The sequence below is a fragment of the Miscanthus floridulus genome, chromosome 1, assembly GCF_019320115.1.
Source record: "Miscanthus floridulus cultivar M001 chromosome 1, ASM1932011v1, whole genome shotgun sequence".
NCBI lineage: Eukaryota > Viridiplantae > Streptophyta > Magnoliopsida > Poales > Poaceae > Miscanthus > Miscanthus floridulus.
Genome location: NC_089580.1, coordinates 162,348,656 through 162,372,874, shown reverse-complemented (window position 1 = coordinate 162,372,874; position 24,219 = coordinate 162,348,656). Strand labels below are relative to the sequence as shown.

At 47.5% G+C, this 24,219-nt stretch overlaps 1 protein-coding gene across 2 annotated transcripts; it reads left to right on the top strand.

Moving 5' to 3' along the window:
- Positions 1-17,243: 17,243 nt before the first annotated feature.
- LOC136546036 (probable pre-mRNA-splicing factor ATP-dependent RNA helicase DEAH3) lies at positions 17,244-21,965 on the top strand. 2 transcript variants are annotated; one of them, XM_066538024.1, is made up of 8 exons: positions 17,244-17,738; positions 18,479-18,666; positions 18,817-19,901; positions 20,279-20,404; positions 20,587-20,825; positions 20,912-21,030; positions 21,125-21,289; positions 21,623-21,965. In XM_066538024.1, the coding sequence occupies exons 1-7, from the start codon at positions 17,448-17,450 to the stop codon at positions 21,243-21,245; spliced, it is 2,169 nt and encodes a 722-aa protein (XP_066394121.1). In that variant the 5' UTR covers positions 17,244-17,447; the 3' UTR covers positions 21,246-21,289; positions 21,623-21,965. The 2 variants fall into 2 exon arrangements, with proteins under 2 accessions (XP_066394121.1, XP_066394113.1); XM_066538016.1 differs by lacking the exon at positions 21,623-21,965 and having other exon boundaries at positions 17,245-17,738; positions 21,125-21,581.
- Positions 21,966-24,219: the final 2,254 nt, after the last annotated feature.

The following is a 24,219-nucleotide window of genomic DNA, read 5'->3' as shown; positions in this document are numbered from 1 at the left end:
CTTAGGGTTTTATTTCCCATTGTTGTAGATGGCACTATGTATCATGATTATTGCAATAGTTGCTTCTATCCCACTATGGATGAGGAGTAAGCCTTAGGTAGGCTTCTTTATTAATCCCTCTACATGCTTTTATGGACTGTGATCATATGTTGGCACTGTATCAAACTATGTTGGCAAATGCTACTTTCAAACTTAATTTGCTTCTGCTTTTATCTATTAAACTTGATTTGTAATAACTTTGTTTCATACTCTGATAATGAAAATGTATCTGTAAACTTTATGTAATATATGACATGTATGTTGAATCATGTACGATCTTGGTTGTTGTAAATCGTTTATCGAGACCCATCGTGGTACTCGACGGACTACTGGGTTTATATGGGTTCAAGTATGATAGTGCGACCGCTTGTGGGCTGCCATTGTACTTGTACTCTTATAAATTGGTCAGTTCTATGACATTCATGGTCTGGGAGGGTCCCTAGAGGCTATACCCACCTGCTTATCACCATAGACAAGTCAAAGTGCATAGAAGCTCAGCCAATCTCCACGATCAAGTTTGAGCAAGCTGTGTTGTTCTTCCTCGACATCATCCATCACTTTGGAGTCCCAAACTCCATCATCACGAACAACGGCATGTAGTTCACCAGAAAGAAGTTCCTTCAATTCTGTGATGAATACCACATCCGGGTCAATTGGACCATCGTCGCGCTCCCCCGAATGAACGGGCAGGTCGAGCATACAAACGGCATGGTCCTACAAGGCCTCAAGCCTAGGATCTTCAACCGGTTGAACAAGTTTAGTGCATGTTGGGTCACCGAGCTTCCTTTAGTACTCTAGAGCCTAAGGACAACCCCTAGTCGAGCCACCGGCTACACACTCTTCTTCATGGTTTATGGCTCCAAGGCTGTCCTCCCAACCGACCTCGACTATAGAGCACCAAGGATCAGGGCGTACAATGAATAAGGAGCCAAGGCAACCCTCGAGGATGCCATGCACCAGTTGGATAAAGCATGGGGTCAAGCCTTCAACGTCAGAGACCTAGTCCTCCGCCTCATACAGAGCAACATGGATTGCCACAAGCCCTCCCCACTATGGGAGGGACCGTACGTAGTTGTGGAGGTGCTCCATCTAGGCGCCTACAAGCTAAAGACCATCGATAGTGAAGTCTTCACCAATGCCTAGAATATTGAGCAGCTACATCACTTTTACCCCTAATAAATGCACACTTTCTCTTATTAGTTTCGTTATCAAAACCCCCGATCCTTTGTGACATCTGACCCCAACAACAACAAGGGATTGGGCCTCACTCGGGGGGCTGATATGAGTATATTTATCCTACAAACATTCTCTGTGCCTACCCCCTTTTCTCATGTTAATGCCTAGGAGCTAGGTTTTTGGGAATAAACTCTGAGTATAACTGGTTGGACTGCGAGAAACATATGCCCCAGCGGCTACAACACCTTGGCTCACCAGCATGATCAGAGCTGGCTCAACCGCTTTGAGCTTTTATGACCTTAACTATGGAAAGGGTCGGAATGCACTAAACCTTTTTTACAAAATGGGAGGGAAGAGCTAAAAAGTTGTTTGCTATAACAAAGATTAAGAGCTTGTCCATTTTGCACAATTTCATCGCTTGGCTTACCTATCTGACTAAATTCTTGCATAGGATGTTCTCATTCTCTATGTCCGCAGGAAAATCTTGTCTCAACAGGTAACACGAGTCAATCAGACGGCTTGGCCACTAACGAGAAACAGGTAAGGAGCAGATAGGATCACGCTCATATTCGGTGGAGGTTTTCTGAACCCATCACTCCTATTATCAAGGTAAAACCGGTGCCCAGGTCAATTGAACGGCTCAAAACCACCACCGAGAGACAAACACCCTTACTTACTTACTTCACGTATTAATTTCGATACCAAGCCTTCGAACCTAGCAACGGTAGGGGTTTGGGCATCGCTCAGGGCTGGCGAGAGTGTCTATTCGCTAGGCATTCTCTTTGCCTAACCCCTCCTTATGTTTAACAACTAGAGGCACGATGTATGGGTGCAAGCTTTGAATAAACCTGCTTAGACCGCTAGGACCCTACACCACAGTGGCTATGTCATTTTTGCTCACCAGCGCAATCAGAGTCTTTGTCTCCGCACTCTAAACCTTAACCTCCACCTTCTCGGGAAGGGTTTGGAGGGGCCTACCCATGAAATCTCCATCGAGGAGAGGCTGTCAGGTCACCTAAGTCGATCGAATGGCTCGGGCCATTGCCGAGAGATAGATACGAAAGACTAGGATGCTCGTGTAGGTTACATGGGTCCCATCATGAACGTTGGACTTGGATCCCATATGGACATATCCGATAAGAGCTCCTAGGACCCATTACTCATGCTACCGAGGTAACATTACTGACCCTTGCTTTTTCTTTATATGATCATTCGTTCATCCATTTTCATCTCATACATCCAAGCATTGCATATGCAATTGCTGCATCACAACACTTCACGTTGTGTCACGAAATGGTAGTCATCTCATTCGATATGAGCAGCGATCGACCGAGGTTCAAAGGTTAGCCCACGAAGGGCTCGAGGCTGCCTCGTGTCAAACTGAGCCAAGGGAGAAAAACTGAGATGAGCCCCAACGATGTTGCCCGACCCTGCTCAGAAGCGAACAAGGACATCTCGACCTTTCTCATTTGATTCTAACCTTGAGCCAAGCTCACAGAATCTTCATCGAGGAGAGGCCAACGGGCCACTCGAGCCTATCGAATGGCTCGAGCATCTACCAGGAGGCAGGTTAAGAAGTAGTGGAATACCACATGAGGGCTCTATCGACCCCATCAGTGGATGACGGACCTAGATTCCACTCAAACATGCCTGTTAGCAAGCTCACCGAGTGTGACACTCGAGCCATTGAGGCAAGTGTTGTTAGGTTAGCCCCTCTGATTGTGGAAATCGAGGATGGGGTGACACATGAAACACGGTTGACCCCTATCAAACCCCATAGGGTTGAGGGGCTCGAGCCGCCCGATCCTAGATCGAGAGATCGAGGTTCGAAGGTTGGCTCATGAAGGGCCCAAGGATGCCTCGTGTCAAACAAAAGCTAGAGGGGGAAAATGCACATGAGTGCTAGCGGCCTTTGCCCATCCTGCCTAGAAGCGGACAAGATCATCTCAACCTTCTCATTCAATCTAAACCTCTAGCCGAGCCCATAGAATTCCCATGGAGGAGGAATCTATTGGAAGGCGGGTTAAGGAGCCACGGAATGCCACACAAGGGCTTTGCCGACCACATCACAAGTGATGGAACCAGAATCCATTCGAACATGCCCGTTAGCGAGCTTACCGAGCGCATCACTTGAGCCATCAAGGCAAGTGATGTTAACTCAACCCCTCTGGTTGCGGAAACTTTGAATAGGGTGACAGTCACAAAAATGAGCCAACCCTCGACTGAATCCCTGCTATGCGCGGGGGGCTCGAGGAAGGTTGGATTTGCAAGGAGACCGAATGCAGGGTCGTAGAACAATAGCTAAGATCCTAGGAAGGGACTACGTGTGATTACAAGAGATGCTTTCTCCTACTAAGCTTCGCTATCCTCTCCTCGATTTTTAGTGACATCCAACCCCAGCAACGACAAAGGGTCAGATCTTACTCGGGGGCTGATAAACGTATAAGTACACCTTTTCTGAAATAGTCGCTGCATCAGACCTCTTCCTCATACTAAGCCTAGAGGCAAGGTTTGTGGAAATGAACAACTGAGCATCCCTGGTTGGACTACAAAAAGCCTACACCTCGGCGGCTACGGTGTCTTTGCTCACTAGCATGATCAAAGTTATGCTCTTACACCTCGAGCCCTACAGTCTTAATGAATGAAAGAGTCGGAATACACGAGCCACTTTTTCGCATACAAGAATGGAAGAAAACAAGTTCAATCAAACAAAATGAAGTTACAAAATTGTTTTTACGATACATAAGGGTCAACACTTGTCCACAGATTACAATAATGTTCATCCAACCTATATGACTAACTATCCCCTCTAGAGGAGAACTATATCTTCAACTCTGTTTGCTAGGTCTTGCCTAAGAGGAGCCACCACCGTCTCTATCTCATCCAGCTCAGAGGCTTCGTAGCCAGGTGCAAAACCGAGGCTCATCGTCTCCAAGTCGATGTTATCCGTGTAATGCGAACGAGCAATTACAAAGGCTTGGGTGACCCCAGTGCAAATAGCATCCCTCTCGAGCTAGTGCACCCGCGCCGTGATATCGACGGCATGGGTCGCAAGTGAATCGGTCCCCTCTAACGGCACCACCTCTAGGTCATCACAGACCACTTCGAGGGTGGCGCTCAGGATACCAAGCTCATCACTCTCTGTCTGAAGGTTCCTCCTAACCTTGGCAAGCTCCATGGCTAGCCCGGTAGAGACGCCCTCGGCCTTTAGCCTCTAGGTTGTAGCGGTTTTGAGCTCAGCCGAGGGAGTCGATCCTCTGATGTGCCTCGTCGCACTCTCGGACGGCCTGGTTGTGCTCCTCATAGGCCATGCCACACTCCGAGTGGAGCCTCCCCATGGTTTGGAGCAGCTCATCTTGCTCCTTGCATAGCCAAGCGACCACCTCAGCATCCTAACTCACCCTCTGCTCTAGGGCTGCAAGCTTCTCCTCGGCCACTAGCTTTAGCTCCTGCTCCTTCTTGGCCTCGGCTAGGAGGTCAAGGTTCCACTAGTGGGTTTCAATGTCCCTCTAGAGCAGTTGGTCCCTCTCCCTCCTAACTCTGGTGGCCTCCTCCTCATCTTGCCACACCCTCATCGATAGGGCCTCGAACGCCCTCTCGGTCTCCTCCTCATGTCGATGGGCCTCGGCCTCCTGTAGTCAAAGACTGTCTGCCTCCACGGCTAGGGGAGTTAGCTCGACCACCCTCTGTTGGGTGATAGCAAGCTAGGTGGCCACATCCCCACGCAGCTAGGCCTCTTCGATGAGGTAGTCCTAGTTCTCCTTCTGCTCACAAAGGAACCGGGATTTCTCCCAGTTTGCGAGCAATAAGGAACTAAAAAAAGATGATGGTCAGAACACAAAAATACATGAAGAAAAAGGAGGGCGAGAGGCAAGGTCGAGTGAATACCTAGCCAGTGGGAATGATGACTTCGTGCAGGGTGCCCTAGACATGGTCCAAGGCTTTTAGCGTGGCCACAATCCCCTCATCAAGACTCTCCTGCTCCACGCTCTTAGTAGCATCGTCGAGGGCGATGAGTGTCAACGTTGGGTCTTATGGGTTCATCCACTAGAGCAGGGGCTCACCCCACATGGGCGAATGGCTACCCCCCGATGTCATGACTAGGGACGATTCCCCGCCGGTCCACTCCACCACTGCCATGATGTCTAGGAACCCCTCGGCCGTGTCGCCCTCCGTTCGGCCCACATCGGGTGCTGTCACTTGGGCTGCCGTTGGTGCGGATCACGCCACTGCCTTGAGCACCACCATAGTGGAATCCAACTATGTCTAGCCTATCATAGCCACTACCACCTCTGCCTGCATCGGCGGGGACTCGACCGGCGGCGTCGTGCCCCTAGTGGTTGGCGCCACAAGCGCGAGCAGCAGCGCCATCCACCCTGACATCGGTAGTGGAATCGCATCCCTCATCGACAGTTCAGCAACCTTCGAGGGCGTTCTTTCAGCCCTGGTGCCCACTTGTCCTACCGAGGGCACGGGAGCCACCACGAGCGGCTCCTGATTGACTGACAAGGCAGTAACACCAGCGTCGTTCCTGCCCAAAATGGGTGCCACGTCGACTGACGGCCACCGCCTCGCTTGAAGGGCGATGCTTTTCTTGGGCGCCAATGCCAAAAGGTTGCGCCGCCTAAAGACGCTGCAAGAAATAAAAGGCATAAGTCACATTGAAAATAGAGAAAACAAAGGAGTTGGTGACTTACATTGGCGCTATTGGGTGGTGGATACGTTTGGGGGATGCCCCCCAGGTCCCTGCTCCACCTCATCGGGGCAGGGTAGTTTTGAGCCTACCCCCTGCTCCTAGGTAGAGGGGCTCGCCTTCCTTGTGTCTTGGGGCGTGACGGTGGAGCCACCCCCCAAAGCTGGCACCTCAGACGCGACAGCAGGCCTGCTTGCCCCTGTTCTCTCTTAGGGCATAGTGGTGGAGCCACCCCCCTCCATTAGCACCTCGGGCATGGCGACAGATCTGCTCGCCCCTGCTAGCTCTTGAGGCGCGGAGGTGAGGCCACCCCCTCTACTGGCACCTTGAGCGTGGTGGCAGATCCACCCGCCCCTGCTGCTCTAAGGGCAGGCTGATGGTCTAGCCCATCTCTGTCGACCTCATGGATGAGCGGGTGCCTGTTAGCATGTCCTCGCTCTCTAGGCCATCACGCTCGATGTCATCAATTACCTCATCATCTTCTTCCTCCCCTTGCTCCCATGCACACAATTTCTGCTGCCTCTTCTTTCTCTTGTCCTCCTTTGCTTTCCTCTATTGCTCGACCTTAGTGCGGTTCACCGCCCTCATGGACAAATCCCTCGACAATAGAGTTGGGAGATTCATAAGGATGAGGTCCCTCAGCTGGTCCCCCAAACTCAATGTCAGTATCAAGGGGTTGGAAGTTCAATTAAAGAAGAAGGCACGAGGAAGAGAAACCTAACAAGGACAATGTACTCTGGTTCTGGCCATATTAGGGGATGCCCCAGCACTGGGTACACAAAATCAAGAGGGGCGCCCGCACTGTCTTGAGAAGGCTCCATCGCCTCCTTGATGTATTGCGTGACTTCAGGGGGGAGAGTGCCTCCTCGGCAAACGTCGTCCTGTCGAATGATGCCCCAGGCGAAATCGCGTATAGGGGAAGCGAATGCCTCATCAGTGGTGCCACCCTCCTCGTATGGTAGGCGCCAATGATTCCCGACCCCTTTAGCCCCTTCTCCATAAGGAAGCGAATGGTGGTGAGATGGGCCTAGATCCTGTTCTTGTCCTTCTCTGGGACACCCCACTTCCTCCATGAATCTAGGGCCTCTTCGATTAAGCGTCTGATAAACTCCAGCAAGGAGGCGTCGGCATCGTTGTTGAGATAAAACTAATGTGAATGCCACCCCTTGTTGGAGGTCAATAGCCGCATTGCCGGGTAGTCGCTGACCCAGTTATTTCAAAGCTGGATGCTAACGCATCCCATCGGCATATTCAGCTCCTACCTCTTCTCCCTCTTCTTCTAGAGGGTGATGGCGAAGAAGTGCCACCACAAATCAAAGTGGGGGCTGATCCCTAGGAATCCCTCACATAAGGCGACGAACATCACCATGTGTTGGATCCCATTGGGGTTGAGGTGCTATAGCTGAAAGGTCCTAATATGGATAGAGGGGGGTGAATAGCCTATTTAAAAAATCTAGAAATCAACTAGACCAATTTGATTAGTATGACAAATAGCGAAATGCAAACTTGCTCTAGCTTTACAAGGGTTGCAAGCCACCTATCCAACAATTCTAGTTGCAATGATTACTAGGCACATAACTTGCAATATTACTACTCACTAAGAGCTCTCAATCTTGCTATTCTAAAGAGCTCCACTAGATAAACTTAAAATAACAAAGCAAGCTCTCAATTCTAATTACACTAAAGAGCTTGCCACAACTAGTTTGCAAGAATATAAATGAGTGAGTAGGGTGATTATACCGCCATGTAGAGGAGTGAACCAATTACAAGATGAATACTAAATCAATCACCAGGAGAATACCAAAGGGCAAGAGACAACCAATTTTCTCCTGAGGTTCACGTGCTTGCCGGCACACCAGTCCTCATTGTGTCAACCAACACTTGGTGATTCGGCAGCTAAGAGGTGTTGCACAAACCTCATCCACACAATTGGACACTGCAAGAACCTACCCTCAAGTGAGGTAACTTAATGACATGAGCAATCCACTAGAGTTACCTTTCGGCTCTTCGCTGGGGAAGGCACAAGACCCCTCATAATCACCACAATCGGAGCCAGAGACAATCACTAACCTCCGCTCAACGATCCTCATTGCTCCAAGCCATCTAGGTGGCGGCAACCACCAAGAGTAACAAGTGAATCCTGTAGTGAAACACAAAAGCCAAGTGCCTCTAGATGCAATCACTCAAGTAATGCACTTGGATTCTCTCCCAATCTCACAATAATGATGAAACAATGATGGAGATGAGTGGGAGGGCTTTGGTTAAGCTCACAAGGTTGCTATGTCAATGCAAATGGCCAAGAGAGTAAGCTTGAACCAGCCATGGGGCTTAAATAGAAGCCCCCACGAAATAGAGTCGTTGTACCCCTTCACTAGCCACAACTCAGGGTGATCGGACGCTCCAGTCATGTTGACTAGATGCTGGACCCAGCGTCCGATCGCCCGATGACAACCACATGTAACATTGCGTTCAACCGAAGCCGCCCGATCTCAACGGTCACGACATGACCGGACGCTTCAGCACAAGTGACCGGACGCTGAACCCCTAGTGTTTGGTCATTTCTAGTAAGCTCCCAGAGACGGCAAACCTTGACCGGATGCGTCTGGTTGACCTTGACCAGACGTTGCCAGCGTCCGGTCAGTTCGAGACCCAGCGTCTGGTCAAATGACCGACGGCCGATCTACACTGCCATGCCTGACCGGACATGCCGGTCCCCCTAAGACCAGTGTCCGATCACTTTGTGAATTAGCGAGACTGACCCTCTTTCATCTCTATCTCCTTCACCCTTGCTCAAATGTGCCAACCACCAAGTGTATCACCTTATACACATGTGTTAGCATATTTTCACAAATATTTTCAAGGGTGTTAGTACTCCACTAGATCCTAAATGCATATGCAATGAGTTAGAGCATCTAGTGGCACTTTGATAACCGCATTTCGGTATGAGTTTCACCCCTCTTAACAGTATGGCTATTGATCCTAAATGTGATCACACTCGCTAAGTGTCTCGATCACTAAAACAAAATGGCTCCTACAATTTTTACCTTTGCCTTGAGCCTTTTGTTTTTCTCTTTCTTCTTTTCCAAGTTTAAGCATTTGATCATCACCATGCCATCACCATCATCATGATCTTCGCCATTGCTTCATCACTTGGAGTAGTGCTACCTATCTCATAATCACTTTGATAAACTAGATTAGCACTTAGGGTTTCATCAATTAACCAAAACCAAACAAGAGCTTTCAGCAGCTCTATCTTATAATGGCACAGCAGTCCTCGAAGGAATCTATGGGTGGGGGTGGCAAACTCACGCTCATGGAAGCACATGAATGAGACGATGTAGCCATCGGGCGACGACGACATATCCTCCTCAGTGGGTAGCCAGCACTCCTCGGCGGTGGTCTGCATGTAGAGAAGAGCACGGTAGACAAGGCCCTCCAGGCGCTGGAGGGTGATTTCAGAGTGGCACCATGGCTCCATTGGAAGATGGGGGTGGGTGGATGCAAACTTGATGATGGCTAAGATGCGGATGCGGGGAGCTTAGGCGATTGGCGGCGGAGGTGGCAGATGCGAAGGCAAAGAGGCAAAGTATGAAACCCTAGGGGCGAACCCTTTGGTTTTATGGGGGCAATGGATATGAGAAAACCAACTATCCACCTAGATCTCCGTGCCTCCCATGATCTACCACAACATCACGCCATGGGATATGTGCACGTAATCCCTATCCTTTCCTTCAAAAAACCCGTCAAACATTTTGCCTCCCTGGGTGGACCGGGACTCATTATGAGTAAGAGGAATATGGATCAAAAGCGCATCTACAGCCCGTCTAGGCCTAGGAGTCCAACGGTTGGCCCATCAATAGGTCAAACAACTGCTCCAAACACCCCTACAACAAAGGGTGGAAAGAGCTAGGCCCTACAAGTGGCCAACGCCCAGGCGCACAAGCGCCACGGGCACCTCGGCCCATGATTAAGTCTCAGTCAGGCTTACCTTGACCAGATCCCCACAAACAGGATACCGGGACCCCAATCGAACTATACAGCTAACAAACCAGCAAAACTCATGACCACACCCATGAAGGGTCTGACCTTGGCAAAAAGGGAATCGCCATCCATAGGGCACGCCGTGGGCGACAAGAGAAAGCAAAGGCCCATAGAGTCCTCCCTTTAGAAAAAACTTCCAAAGGAGTATTCTACTCCTCCATAGGCTCAGGGGCTACACCCACTGGGTGTGCTCATGCGCACCCGCTGGCAAGTCAAAAAAACCTCCAAAGGAGTATTCTACTCCTCCGTAGGCTTAGGGGCTACACCCACCGGGTGCGCTCACGCGCACCCGCTGGCAAGTCAAAAGATCCCCCAAACAATTCTACTTGAATCGCCTGGGGGCTCAGGGGCTATTGTCGGGGACCAATACTAGGGTACCTGAAGAAGAGGAGTTGATACCCATCAACACTAATTCATCAGAGCGATTAAGAACACGACTACATTTCCTAGTAGGCTCCGCCTCGTCCAAACCACCAAGGCCGCAGGCTCCATTTCGTCAGATTGTCTGACCCTCGAGGGTTAGGAATGCCTCATGCTGACTCCCGAGGGATGGCTCGACCTCACCCGATGTCTGAAGGATGGATCCACCTTGCCCGACAACTGAAGGATGGCTCTACCTCGCCCAACGTCTGAGGACTGGCTCTGCTTTGCTCAACCCCCGAGGGTTGGCTCTGCCTCGCCCGACGTCGGAGGGCTGGCTCCACCTCACCCAATGTTGCAGGGCTAGCTCCACCTCGCTTGATGTCTGAAGGATGGCTCCACCTCGCCCAACATCTAAGGATGGGCTCCGCTTCACCCGACCCCCGAGGGTTGGCTCCGCCTCACCCGATGTCTGCGTGCGACTCCTCCCTAACGACACGTGTAGATAAGGTAGGGCACTCAAGTCAACCGCAATATCGAGGACCATACCCTATATGCCTATAGGAAAGTACCATTAGGATATGACAAGAAGGGCGCTCTAAGACCTTCTAGGCATGTTAGAGGCCAAATAGTGTTGTAGGCGTCGATATTTGTCTTACAGTATTATGGGCGTCGCCATTTGCCCACGGGCACGGATCTTGATGGAAGCTCACGACAACCACTACAATCTAGGAGGAAGCTCACATCACCTACAGTAATGGACGTGCAGTCACTACACCGTTTGCTCCCTGTATGGCAGCGGATCAGCACCCTAGTCCATCGCGCCGCCCATCGGGGTGGGATGGGATATGACAACTTGTTGACAATGCTAGGACATGGCATCATCAGCAGACAAACGCCCAGCGTGGAGCTATCTCTGGCACCGCCTACCATGTCAGTGGGGCCCGCATAGAGGAAAAGGAAGACCCTGCATCTTTGAAGGACCTCCTTTGCCTCTGGTTTTTCTCCCATCTGTAATCCCTGCTCTCCCTTAGCCTATAAAAGGGAAGGCAGGGCACCCTACTAAAGGGATCGATTCAACACATCACGCATCATATCACACATAGCTAAGCAGTAACTAAGCTCTTAGTACCCATTCAACCTTTTCATCAGAGACTTGGGACCTATCCCTCTATTGCCTATTTGCAACCCCTACTATAAACTTTTCAATGTTAATAACACGAGCAGCAGCCACGAACTGGACATAGGGACATTCTACCCGAACCAGTATAAACCTTGTGTCTTTTTAGCACACTATCTGGGCCAGATGTGCAATAACACAAATTTACTTGTTGGTGTTTACTCAAAACACCGACACTACTAAAGCTAAACTAGTTACAAGAGCAACTACACAAGCATAATGTATGAAATGTAAATACAAGCTTGTGTTGTGCGAAAAGCAAACCATCGAGAAGATGATGAAGACAATGTTGACACGGTGATTTTCTCCTAAGGTTCACTTGGTTGCCACCAAGCTACGTCCACGTTATGTTGACTGCTCACTTGGTGGTTTGGCGGCTAATTAGCATCACCCACCAAGCCCGCATGTCAGGCACCGTAAGAACCTACCCATAAAGTGAGGGTACCTCAATGACACGCTCAACTAAAGTTGCTCTTCGCGATCCCCGTGGGGTGACCACAAACCCCCTCACAAATGCTCCTTCGGAGCACCGCACAATCTTCTTATGTGCTTCAACAAAGTCATAAGCCACCAAGCCATCTAGGAGATGGCAACCTCCAAGAGTAACCAGCACCACCAACTTGCAACACGATCGCCTAGTGCCACTCAATGTAACCTCATGATGCAATCACACTAGAATCGCTCACTCACTTGATCAGATGATCACTATCAAGCACAAGTGAGTTAGAGGGCTCCCAAGCACCACCATATAAGCCACCAAGGCTCTAGTGTGCTCAGCAACCAGCCCAAGCCCAAGTTCCACCTCTATTTATAGCACCCAAGCCAAATAGAGCCATTGGAGCAAAGCTGCTGGTTTCTGCAAGGGCACCAAATACAGCGGTGCCCTCCCTAATGGTCAAATTCCAATGGCTAGAAGGTCACCGGACAGCTAGGGGCGGTGCACCACCATAGGTGTGCAGTGACCCCCGGCCAACTATGCGAAATACCAGCTCTCTAGATAAAAAGGGGTGGTGCCCTAGTGGTGCACCGGATAGCCCTTGGCGGTGCCACCGCCCTCCTCACGGTGGTGCACGTTGGACACGGTGGTGACCAAGTCACCCACGCTGCTGCTCTTGGCATCGGTCTAGTGGGCACCACCCTAGGGGTGGTGGTGCCCCCCAGGGCACAAACCAACTCCTTCCTCTCGGCCTCTAGGTGGGCACCACCCTAGGGTGGCGGTGCCACTGGACCAGGGGTGGCGATGCCACCCAGGCAGCACTCCGAGCCTGGTTTTGCCTCCTCTTCTTTACCAACTTCTTCACCTTTGTAAATGTGCTAACACCACCAAGTGATCACCAACTTGTGTATGTGTGTTAGCTTTTCACAAACATTTTCCAAAGGATTAGTCACTCAATTCACCACGCCACTTGATCCTAGCAATGATGCAAAGTTAGATCACTCGAGTGGCACTAGATGACCGATATGCAAATATGTTTGCCCCTCTTAATAGTACGGCCATCTATCCTAAACTCGGTCATAAACTTCTCTACTCACCTATGACTGATGAAATGAAATGCCCTATAGGTTATAACTTTACCTTGCGCATTTTATTCCATCTCCTCTAATGTTAATGCAACACATGCACCAACCATATCACAAATGATATGATCCAGTTCATATCATCACGTGACCTTATTGGTTCATCAATCTTGACCTCACTTGCTTTTCACCATTGCCTTTGTCCATCGGCGCCAAGTCTTGCTCAAGCTTCATCGCCACGCGGTCCATCGCTCCAAAGCCTCCAACTTGCCCTTCACACTGACAACTGGTCCACCAAGCCAAGCCTTGTCTTGATCTTCTCCACCTTAGTCACATGACTCAATGTCATGTCTTATATGCAATGAGCTCCTTCATCACATGTGTGAGCCTTGCAACAAATCCAAGCTATTTCATCTCCATGGCATAGGTTGCTCACACATGATGTACTTTGGACTAATCACCTATGTATCTCACTCAAACACATATTAGTCCACCTAAGGTTGTCACTCAATTACCAAAACTAAACAAGGACCTTTCAATGAGGTAAAAAGGAGACATGAACTTTTCACTTTCCTAGTCTAGACCCCTGCATCTGCAAGCTGTGATGACATGCGAGCAAGGCACATGGAAGAGTTGTGGAATATTACAAGAGCATTCTGCTTTGTCAAGGTCAACCCTATAATTCCTACCACCGTACTTCTCACCACCTAGGTTTGTCCCTCCGGCTGACCTAATATTGTAGACTAACCTTGATGGCCCAAAGGCCTCCCCCACTTGGTTGGAAGCTATCATCTCTGAGAGATCCAAGTGTTTTCTACTGGCTCTACACCATTTCTCTTTGGACACTTTGCTATGTTCCATCGATTCATAAAGTATTCGTTGCATTTCCTGAACGAGTACTCCACAATACCTAACATGGGAACTACATGGATACCCTTGAATACCTTATTGAACGATTCTAAAGAATTGGTAGTCATCACGTAGTATCGAAAACCTCCTGCATCGAATGCAAGAGCCCACTTATCCCTTTGATGCATCCGATCCTCAAGCCAACTCTTTGCCCTAGCATTCAGGACCTTCTGTAACTTCGCAAGAGTCTCTTCAAACTTTTCCTTTGTTCGACACCCACACAATGACTTCAACTTCTACACTACCTCCTTTTTCTTCTGCCTCCTCCATATGTTTGCAACAAAGTGCCTCATGCACCACCGATGCTTAGGAGGAGGGCATCCATCTACATGCTCTTTCATAGTTGTCAAGAGACTGTGATGTTGATCTGAGATCATGCACATGTTCTGAGATGAATGGAGGATATTCTGTCTCACAAGCTTCATCAACCAACACCAGCTGTCGTCGTTCTCACCCTCAGCCAAAGCGAATGCTAAAGGGACAAGTTGATTGTCCGGGTCTACTCCAACGGCAATCATCAATACACCCCTGTATTTGCCTATCAGGAAGGTACTATCAACAAGTACTAAGGGATGGCAATGCTTGAAGGCCTCGGTGGACTAAGCCAAACACCAAAAAACTCCCTGCATAACATGCTTCGGAACGCCATCCACGTCCGTGACAATGCGACCCACATAAGGATACCACCTAAGGCCTAGATTGAAGTGTTTCATGGCACTTAGAATCCTAGGAACTTGGTTGTACGCCTCTTTCTAATCGCCCCATAGCAACTCTATAGCATGCTGCTTTGTTCGCCATACCTTTGAGTACTTCACTCTATAACCAGTGAATCCAAATATAGTCTCGATCAAGCTTGAAACAGATGTGTCGCTATCGGCCCTAACCGAGCCAACAAGACGATGACCAAGGTAACATGCTATATTTTGGTCATGCACACCCTTCGGCTTCGAAGATCGACACATGTGAGGTTGCCTCACATTGCGAATCTTCCACTTTTCATTTCTCAGCCTCTGAGCCCATAGACCCCATTGACATCCATTCTTACAAAGCACTGTGTACCTCTTGTTCTTATCAGAGTGGGTCACATAATATGGCCCGTGAAACCTAATGGCATAATCCATCCAGAAATACTTGAGATGCTCCAACGTATCAAATACTATTCCCTTCTTAATCTCCACATCCTAACTATCTGGTACCTCATCGACCAACAACGTCAAACCAATGTCACATATTGCCTCGTCAACCGTACTAATGTCCATAAAATTTGGTACCAATTGTACCTCCACATGGACAACCTTCAATTGCCTCAATTCGACGTCATAGTACTCCATTCTTAATGACCCATCAGCTAGGACTCCTATTACGTCCGCAAACCCTCCCTCACAACAATCACTTTCGTCCTCGCTGCTAGGCTTGGACCTATACTCATCCTGCAACACATCATCCGAAGTACTTGGCCCCGAAGTCAAGTCATCTTCATTCGTCATCCTCCGATCCTTGGGATATGTCGTCCATATCATGTGTTCCATCTCCGTTGTCATCGTCCTCATCAAACGTTTCTTCATCGAAATCATCATTCAAGGCACCAGGCTCACATGACCTATCAACTTCTTTAACGACAACCGCCTGTAACTCTTTGTCTTGGGAAAGGTTCTCTATGGGCTCCACATCCATATTATCATCTACAACCACCACAATTGGGCTACACCCCTTCTCCACAACAACTTCCAAGCACTTAACACCACTACTCTTGACAACTTCTACGTAGTTGTTCCATTCATCCTCACATGATAAAGACATCCACACATAGTGTGCTCGTTCCTTCCTATAGTCAAATCGACCTCTCAATCTTAGTGGACACCTAAATTTATCCCGGCATTGGCTAACCAAACCATCAAAGGTAGGAGGTGTACTAAAGAACCGAATATATTCTTGCATGCTTTCAAACTCTCCATTTCCTTTAACTTTGCCACCATAAAACAATCACACTAACCGATCCATCTATAAAATAGGAACGAACACATCAACAACACATGAATACACATTTCAAAAATAAATAATATCCATTCACTAATACACTACAATAGGTCCATTTCAACAAAGGCAACATACTAACCCATCCAAATCTCCCATGCATCAACTACCTAGGTCCATGCAACACGTAGTTTACGTCAAATCCATGGGAAGAGTATATCCTAAACCTAATCAATGCAGCAAATTTTAACAACTTATGCTACAAACATTGAAAGCCTCCTAAATTTCCTAACCCTAGTCAACCAAGAAATAAGCTAACAAACCAAGAAATCGAGAACACGGAGTTTTACCTCGCAGTGTACTGCACTCCACAGAGCTAGGACGTCCACTCGTCGGGGCGGCGGCGGCAGTGGCGGGCGGGTTCGCGAGCAGGCAGGTGAGAGCGAGAGAAAAGAAATGGGCCGGGCCGACCAAAACCTAACTCGCCTTGTCGCGCTAGCCCGCCTGGCGCGACAGAGCTGTTGCACTAGAGTCGCTGGCGCGACAGGGCGGGGCCCACGCTTCGCCACGCCAGGTACGGTCAACGTCGGGCGCCACCATGGCTCGGCTTGTCGCGCCGCGCATGTGGCGCGACAGCGTGGTACTGTCACGCCAGCCACGCTAGCGCAACCAAAAGGGTCAGTTTGTGCAAATAGTGTTTTTTGGGATTAGTATTAAAATATTGATTAAAATTGGATTAAAAATAAAAAAATCCCAGCCATGGCGGGCGGCAGCATGAGCTCACGATGCCGTCGACCTGCATTCGTGTGCACGGGAAAGAAGAAGATGACGCTACGAACAAAAAAAATAGAACAAACCGTTTTTATGTAATTAATGGTACGATGGGTAATTTTCTGCTCTACCAATTTAGTGAGGCCCTGTTTAGTTCCGAAAATTTTTGGCTTTTGGCTACTATAGCACTTTCATTTGTATTTGACAAAAATTATCCAATTATAGACTATTTAGACTTAAAAGATTCGTCTCACGATTTCTCGATCAACTGTGTAGTTAGTTTTTTTTTCGTCTACATTTAGTACTCCATACATGTGCCGCAAGATTCGATGTGACGGAGAATCTTGAAAATTTTTGGTTTTTGGGTTGGAACTAAACGGGGCCTGAATCGATATATCTACCATTTTGGTGGTGCAGATCGGAGCTGCTGGATCCAAACGCGTCTGGCTAAATTTTTTTACCCAGATATAGTTTCAGTGAGTACGGTGGAGGCCTTTATATTAGGAAAAGGCACGGTCGTTTATCTAAAGGAAGCCGCTTTCATAACTCCAATAACCCGCCTTCGCACCGTCCTACTCCTGTCTCCCGCACGGCGCCTCGGCTTCACGCTCTCGCGGACCTGCTATTTGTCAGTGCAAAATTCCCAAATATACGAACGACCCCTCCAGAACAAAGGTAGGGTTTGCCTCCTCCACCCTCCTCCCGCTCTCCCGCCTCCTCCTGGGAACCGCGCGAGCGAAGGACCGCTCGTCGTCTCTCGCCGCCGCCGCCGCCGCCGCCGCCGCCATGGGGACGGAGCGGAAGCGGAAGGTGAGCCTCTTCGACGTGGTCGACGCGACCTCCGTGTCCGCCAAGCTGGGCCGCGCCGCCTCCAACGGCGCCGCCGCCACCGCGGCGGGGGGCAGCCCGTCTGTCAACCGGTGGAACGGGCGGCCCTACACGGCGCGGTACTTCGAGATCCTCGAGAAGCGCCGCACGCTCCCCGTGTGGCAGCAGAAGGAGGAGTTCCTCCGCTCCCTCTGCGACAACCAGACCCTCATCCTCGTCGGCGAAACGGGAAGCGGGAAGACAACTCAGGTACTGCAAACGCTACAATACCCATACGCCTTCTCCTATGCAGCTATGCCCTGCTGATTAGGTTACTGGGATGTTTGATTTTCTTATTATATCGTTTGTAGCTAAGGTTAGGAGATAGTGCTATTATAGATTGCCCAATCGTTCCGTTGGTAAAGTGCTCAGACATATTTATGCACTTGTTTGCATAACTGAGGCCAGGTTATTGTTCGCTTTGTTATTATTATATGATATTTGTCCATAACCTTAAGAACAGGCGAGGGCTTGGTGCAAGCGGCAGAGTTTTACCGCCTGTGACTGGAAGGTCCCGGGTTCGAGTCACGGTCTCCTCGCATTGCACAGGCGAGGATAAGGCTTGCCACTAACACCCTTCCCTAGACCCCGCACAGAGCGGGAGCTCTCTGCACTGGGTACGCCCTTTTTTTATATTTGTCCATAACCTTGCTCAACACTTGTGATGGTTTATTTGGGTTATATGTTGAGCAGATCCCCGATTAGTGTACTGGATGGCTTGATTTTCTTAATTCTATCTATTGTTTATGGCCAAGGTCAGGGGATAGATGTTTTAGGGGCTACCCACTTATGGGCATGGAAAATTGGTCATTTGTTTGTGTAATGAAGGAAAGGCTATGCTTATTATGATCTTATTAGTTTCTCTATAAATTGATTTGAACTTGTGGTCCTTGTATATGTCATTCTCGCTCAATTAAGTTGTGATGATTGATTTGCGTTATGTTGAACAGATCCCCCAATTTGTTCTTGAGGCGGAAGGCTTAAGTAACCGTTCCATGGTTGCCTGCACTCAGCCACGGAGGGTCGCAGCAATGTCAGTCTCCAGGCGTGTGGCGGAGGAGATGGATGTTACTATTGGGGAAGAAGTGGGTTACAGCATCCGGTTTGAGGATTGCAGCAGCCACAAAACTGTTCTTAAGTAAGCCTTTTTATATGTCTCTATGTTTCGTTTAAGAACATGATTAGATGCACTATCCTTTTGGCAGATTGATATGGTGTGTATGTTTCTTTTCTTTTTTAGGTATTCTGATCTAATCCTGTTGTGTTGAACACTATTGCTTCCTATCAGATATTTGACAGATGGTATGCTTCTGAGAGAAGCAATGGCAGACCCACTTTTAGAGAAGTACAAGGTGATTGTTCTTGATGAGGCTCATGAGAGGACTTTGGCAACAGATGTTCTGTTTGGGCTTCTGAAGGAGGTTCTAAAAAATAGACCAGATTTGAAGCTTGTTGTTATGAGCGCTACCCTTGAAGCAGAGAAATTCCAGGGTTACTTCAGCGGTGCACCTTTGATGAAGGTGCCTGGGAGACTTCATCCAGTTGAGATATTTTATACCCAAGAACCAGAGAGGGACTATCTAGAGGCTGCTCTGAGGACAGTTGTGCAAATACATATGTGTGAACCTGCTGGTGATATCCTTGTATTCCTTACTGGAGAAGAGGAGATTGAGGATGCATGTCGGAAAATCAATAAGGAAATTAATAATATGGGAGATCAGGTTGGCCCAGTTAAAGTCGTGCCTTTATACTCTACACTGCCCCCAGCCATGCAGCAGAAGATTTTTGAACCTGCTCCTGCCCCATTGAAGGAAGGAGGTCCTCCTGGAAGGAAAATTGTTGTGTCCACCAACATTGCTGAAACATCCTTAACTATAGATGGCATAGTTTATGTGATAGACCCGGGGTTTTCCAAACAGATAGTTTACAACCCAAGAATAAGGGTGGAATCCCTCCTGGTGTCACCAATTTCTAAGGCAAGTGCTCATCAGAGAGCTGGTCGTGCTGGACGAACGCAGCCTGGGAAGTGCTTTAGGCTATACACAGAGAAGAGTTTTAATGAGGATTTGCAACCACAGACATACCCAGAAATTCTTCGGTCGAACCTGGCAAATACAGTTCTTACCTTGAAGAAACTTGGAATTGATGATTTAGTACATTTTGACTTTATGGATCCTCCAGCACCAGAAACTCTAATGAGGGCCTTAGAAGTTTTGAACTATTTGGGTGCACTAGATGATGAAGGTAATCTAACACAGTTAGGTGAGATGATGAGTGAGTTTCCCCTGGATCCACAAATGTCAAAGATGCTTGTCATCAGTCCAAAGTACAACTGTTCGAATGAGATCTTATCAATATCTGCCATGCTGTCAGGTATGTTAATTATCACTAAAGGTTAAGAAATTGCATTTCTACAAATTATCTTGTCTATATGTTTATCTGGACTACTTTGCTTGTCAGTTCTGTTCAAGCAAAGTGCCAGGTTTCTATTATAGCATGTGAGCTTGCATGCATACTACTGCATGTGCGCTTAGCATCATTTTCTTGTGCATTTCTTTAATGGGCTGTCATCAGCAACTGTCATTCACCTGGCTTCTTGGGCTATTGGTCGAAATGATCATACAGTTTAGGCTGATGCAGATAATTGCTGTTAGTTGAGTTATTCTGACAAAGCAAATGGTATCGTCTCGCCTCTTTGCATCTGCTGACCACCGTGGACTTCGTCTGTTATTACCATATTCTTTCTCTAGTACCCAATTGCTTCCTCCGGCCTAGGGAGGCTCAAAAGGCTGCTGATGAGGCGAAGGCTCGATTTGGCCATATTGATGGGGACCATCTGACGCTTCTGAATGTATACCATGCATACAAGCAAAACAGTAAGTCCATTAGCCTCATTCAATTAGGGATGCATGTCGCTACGGGTTGGGCTTATGGACCTATCCTTGTTGAACCACCTGTTGAAAGTTAAAGTGAACCACTAATTTCAGTGGAGGCCTTGAGTTGGCTCAGTTGCATCCATCTTTTTCCCTTCCTAACAGTTATTTTATTGGTGATGCAGATGAAGATGCCCAGTGGTGTTACGAGAACTTTATCAATTCCAGAGCACTTAAGTCTGCAGACAATGTCAGACAACAGCTTGTTCGCATCATGACTAGATTCAACCTCAAGATGTGCAGCACGGATTTCAATAGCCGTGAGTACTATGTCAATATCAGGAAAACCATGCTTGCAGGGTATTTCATGCAGGTCGCTCACCTGGAACGAACTGGACATTACCTGACTGTAAAAGATAACCAGGTTTCTATTTTCCATGTTCAAAGAATCTTAAGTTTTCTTGCTTAGGGTGTGGTACTGAAGTCTTGTAACCCTTCCTTCCTTGCTAGGTCGTCCATCTTCATCCCTCCAATTGTATGGACCATAAGCCAGAGTGGGTCATCTACAATGAATACGTCTTGACCACCAGGAATTTCATCCGCACAGTCACTGATATCCGTGGGGAATGGTGAGTTGCTACTACCTGAACAAAGCTGATCACTTGTTTAGTTTGACCATTTGAAGATGGATATGTTGATATTTTCTGTGTGACTTGTGTGCAGGCTAATTGATATTGCGCCACATTACTATGATCTGAGCAATTTCCCGTCATGTGAGGCCAAGCGTGTTCTTGAGAAGCTGTATAACAAGCGGGAGAGGGAAAGAGCTGCAAATAGAGGCTGAAGTTGACACTTCCACAAACCTGGTGCTTCATAATTCCACCGCAGGTCTATCCAAAACCCTTATACGAGCTTTGGTTATCACAGATAGCCGCCCCATTTGTCATAGGCAAAGGCGTCAGCATGATGTCTTGTACACCGCATTGCCTATTGTGTTTCATCAGCATGATCATTATGTAGACAGCCTCGAGAAATCCTTTAGCAGCTCAATTAGTCGTGGTGCAGATTAATTGTGTGCCAGTCTCCGTATTTTTGTATGCATCAGACATTTAAATTTTGCGTTTCTATGTGGTTAACTGGTTATCCTTGGTTGGAATGAAAATTCACTGATTTTGGTTTATTAGCTTAGCTGGGGTTATGTATACCTACTTCCGTTTGCAGGAGGAAGGGTTGAACGAGGTTGGCACTGAAGAAAAGTTCCTGACCCCCCTGTGTGATACGACAAGGATAAGGAGAGATTAGAAAGAAATTGGATTGCGTTTATCTAATGTGTATCAAAATGGAAACTTTTATGTGGGTACAATGGGCACTTGCCAATATGACAGTGGGCGCGTTTGGTTCTCCGCCGCGCCACGCCACAGCAAAGTTAAGACTGCCACACCGACTGACATTGTGTTTGAATTGCAAATAAAGTTAGGCACACCAAAAGCTTTTGCACTAATCTACAGCACCAAATCTCAATCCACGTATTGTTTGAACTGCAAATAAAGTTTGGCACACAACAAGCTTTTGCATTGATCTAAAGCAGCAAATCTCACCACAGGTGTGGCGGTCGTTTTTGGTACAAGTGTGTGCCTTCCTTGCCCAGTTATCATCTTTGATAAGTTTGAATGGACAACACAGTTTCTTTCTAAATATCTGATGATTTTGCTTTGATCTGAGTCAAACCATTTCAAGCACAAAAAAAATACTCTGCCCATTTAAATTGTAGATCATTCTGGCTTTTCTAAATCCTGGCTTTTACTATGTATCTAAATTTAATATATATCTAGGTATCATTCGCAAATATATATATATATATATATATATATATATATATATATATATATATATATATATATATATATATATATATATATATATATATATGCACACACACACTACCTTGTAGCTGGCTACAAAATAACTTATTCTGTAGCCACTTTGAGTTACAATAATTACTATGTTAATTTACGAGATTATAGTAACTCCTTGATAAGTGGTTTACTATAACGTTATGGTAAATATCCTTATATGTTATAGTAACCCAATTATCATAAATATGCATTAACATTATCGTAAATTAGTATATAAAATTATCATAAATGATGGTGCCTATAGAATAACTTATTTTGTAGCTGGCTACTGAATATATATGGTGCATTTGATATACTCTCGGGAGTAGTTACTCCCATAATCAATAAATCACATTGCGTATGTATACATACTCATTTATCAGTTTGAGTATGTTGATATACTAATATTAAGATACTCCAGATATTTACTATGTGAATTTTTTTTCAAAAGAGCATATATTTTTTAATATATTACTCCCTCCGTTTCTTAATATAAGTCATATAGATTTTTAAAGAAAATTTTAAAATATAGCATATGTTCTAACCAATCCCTTAGATTTAGGAATTTTTTTTTCTTAACAGAACGATTGATACTCTGCCTCCATTCGCACCTAAATTACGAATGAGTAAACCGTAAACATGGTCAGATTGCTACTTCTAGTCGTATACATGGTCAGGTTACAAAGGATACATGGATACATGGACCATAAACAAGCACATGCAGACATCTAATCGTACCCATGGTCTGAACAAAACATGCATCAACTCGAGTAGCAGATTACCTTAAATAGGAAGATGAGGAGGCCATCGTGTCACAGGTGCACGCCCACGGTTGCGACCTGTTAGTCCCAGGCGAGCTCGCCCACGTAACTGCAGTGCGTCCTCCCTGCTGGCGCCCACGCCATGAGCGCCGACCATGGCGCTGTTGACGATGGACCACACCCGTTGCGCAAGACCATGGCGACCACCGAATAGCGGGCCACCGAGTCCTTCGCGGACGTCAAGGACATGGCCGTGTCCGTGAAGTGCTTGTCCCGTGTCGCCGTGACCACCTAGTCCGGCGTGGCCGTCCCCTTCTTCTCCACCGTTGCCATACGACTCTGTCACTTCTACCTCTGTCAAGATAGCAAATCCGAATTATGCACAGATCGCGAAACGAATGAAGAATCTATTGCACAAACGATGAATCAAAGTGGGAAAACCTAGTTAAGCCACTCGTAGTCGTAGTTCAACTCGGCAGCATCCTCCTCTGCCTCGTCGCCGAGGGCATTCCAGTTGATCCACCCGGAGCGGCGACCAGCCATTAGAGATGTCGAGCTCGAGCGGGAGACGGGTGAGAAAGCGATGGGGAGAATTTATAGCTCCAGGGTCGCTGTTTACAAAACGAAAATTTCTGATCATTGGCGCCATTGTGATTCCCTCCTCTGCTGGAATTTTTGGATGAGCCAAAAACTTCCATCGCTTTTCAACTTGCCGAGGCTTTTCCCTCTGCCGCGCGGGAGAGAGAGTAAAATACTCATTCAAAATGATGCTCGTCGGTGTCGCTGAGTCCACTGCCTGTCCTGCGCTTCCCTCTGCATGCCGCGTCGTCGCTCGCGGGAAAGGTAGGCGGTGGGTCCAGCGATGAGGGGAAACCAATCGGTGCGTGTGTGATTTTTCTTTTTTTCCTCGGTCCCACATACTTCCTTAAGTCGTGCGTTAATATTCGTGCTAAAAACTATACGGCTTATATTAAGGAACGGAGGGAGTATATAATACCATGATAGTAGCATATAAAATAAGTATAATCATATACTCTAAGTATACATACATACTTGTCATACATAGTACTTTAAATGGTCTCATATGATGTATACTCCATCTACATACACTTCGTCGAGTCATATACGCTCTAAATCTAAAGATATACACATGAGAGTAACT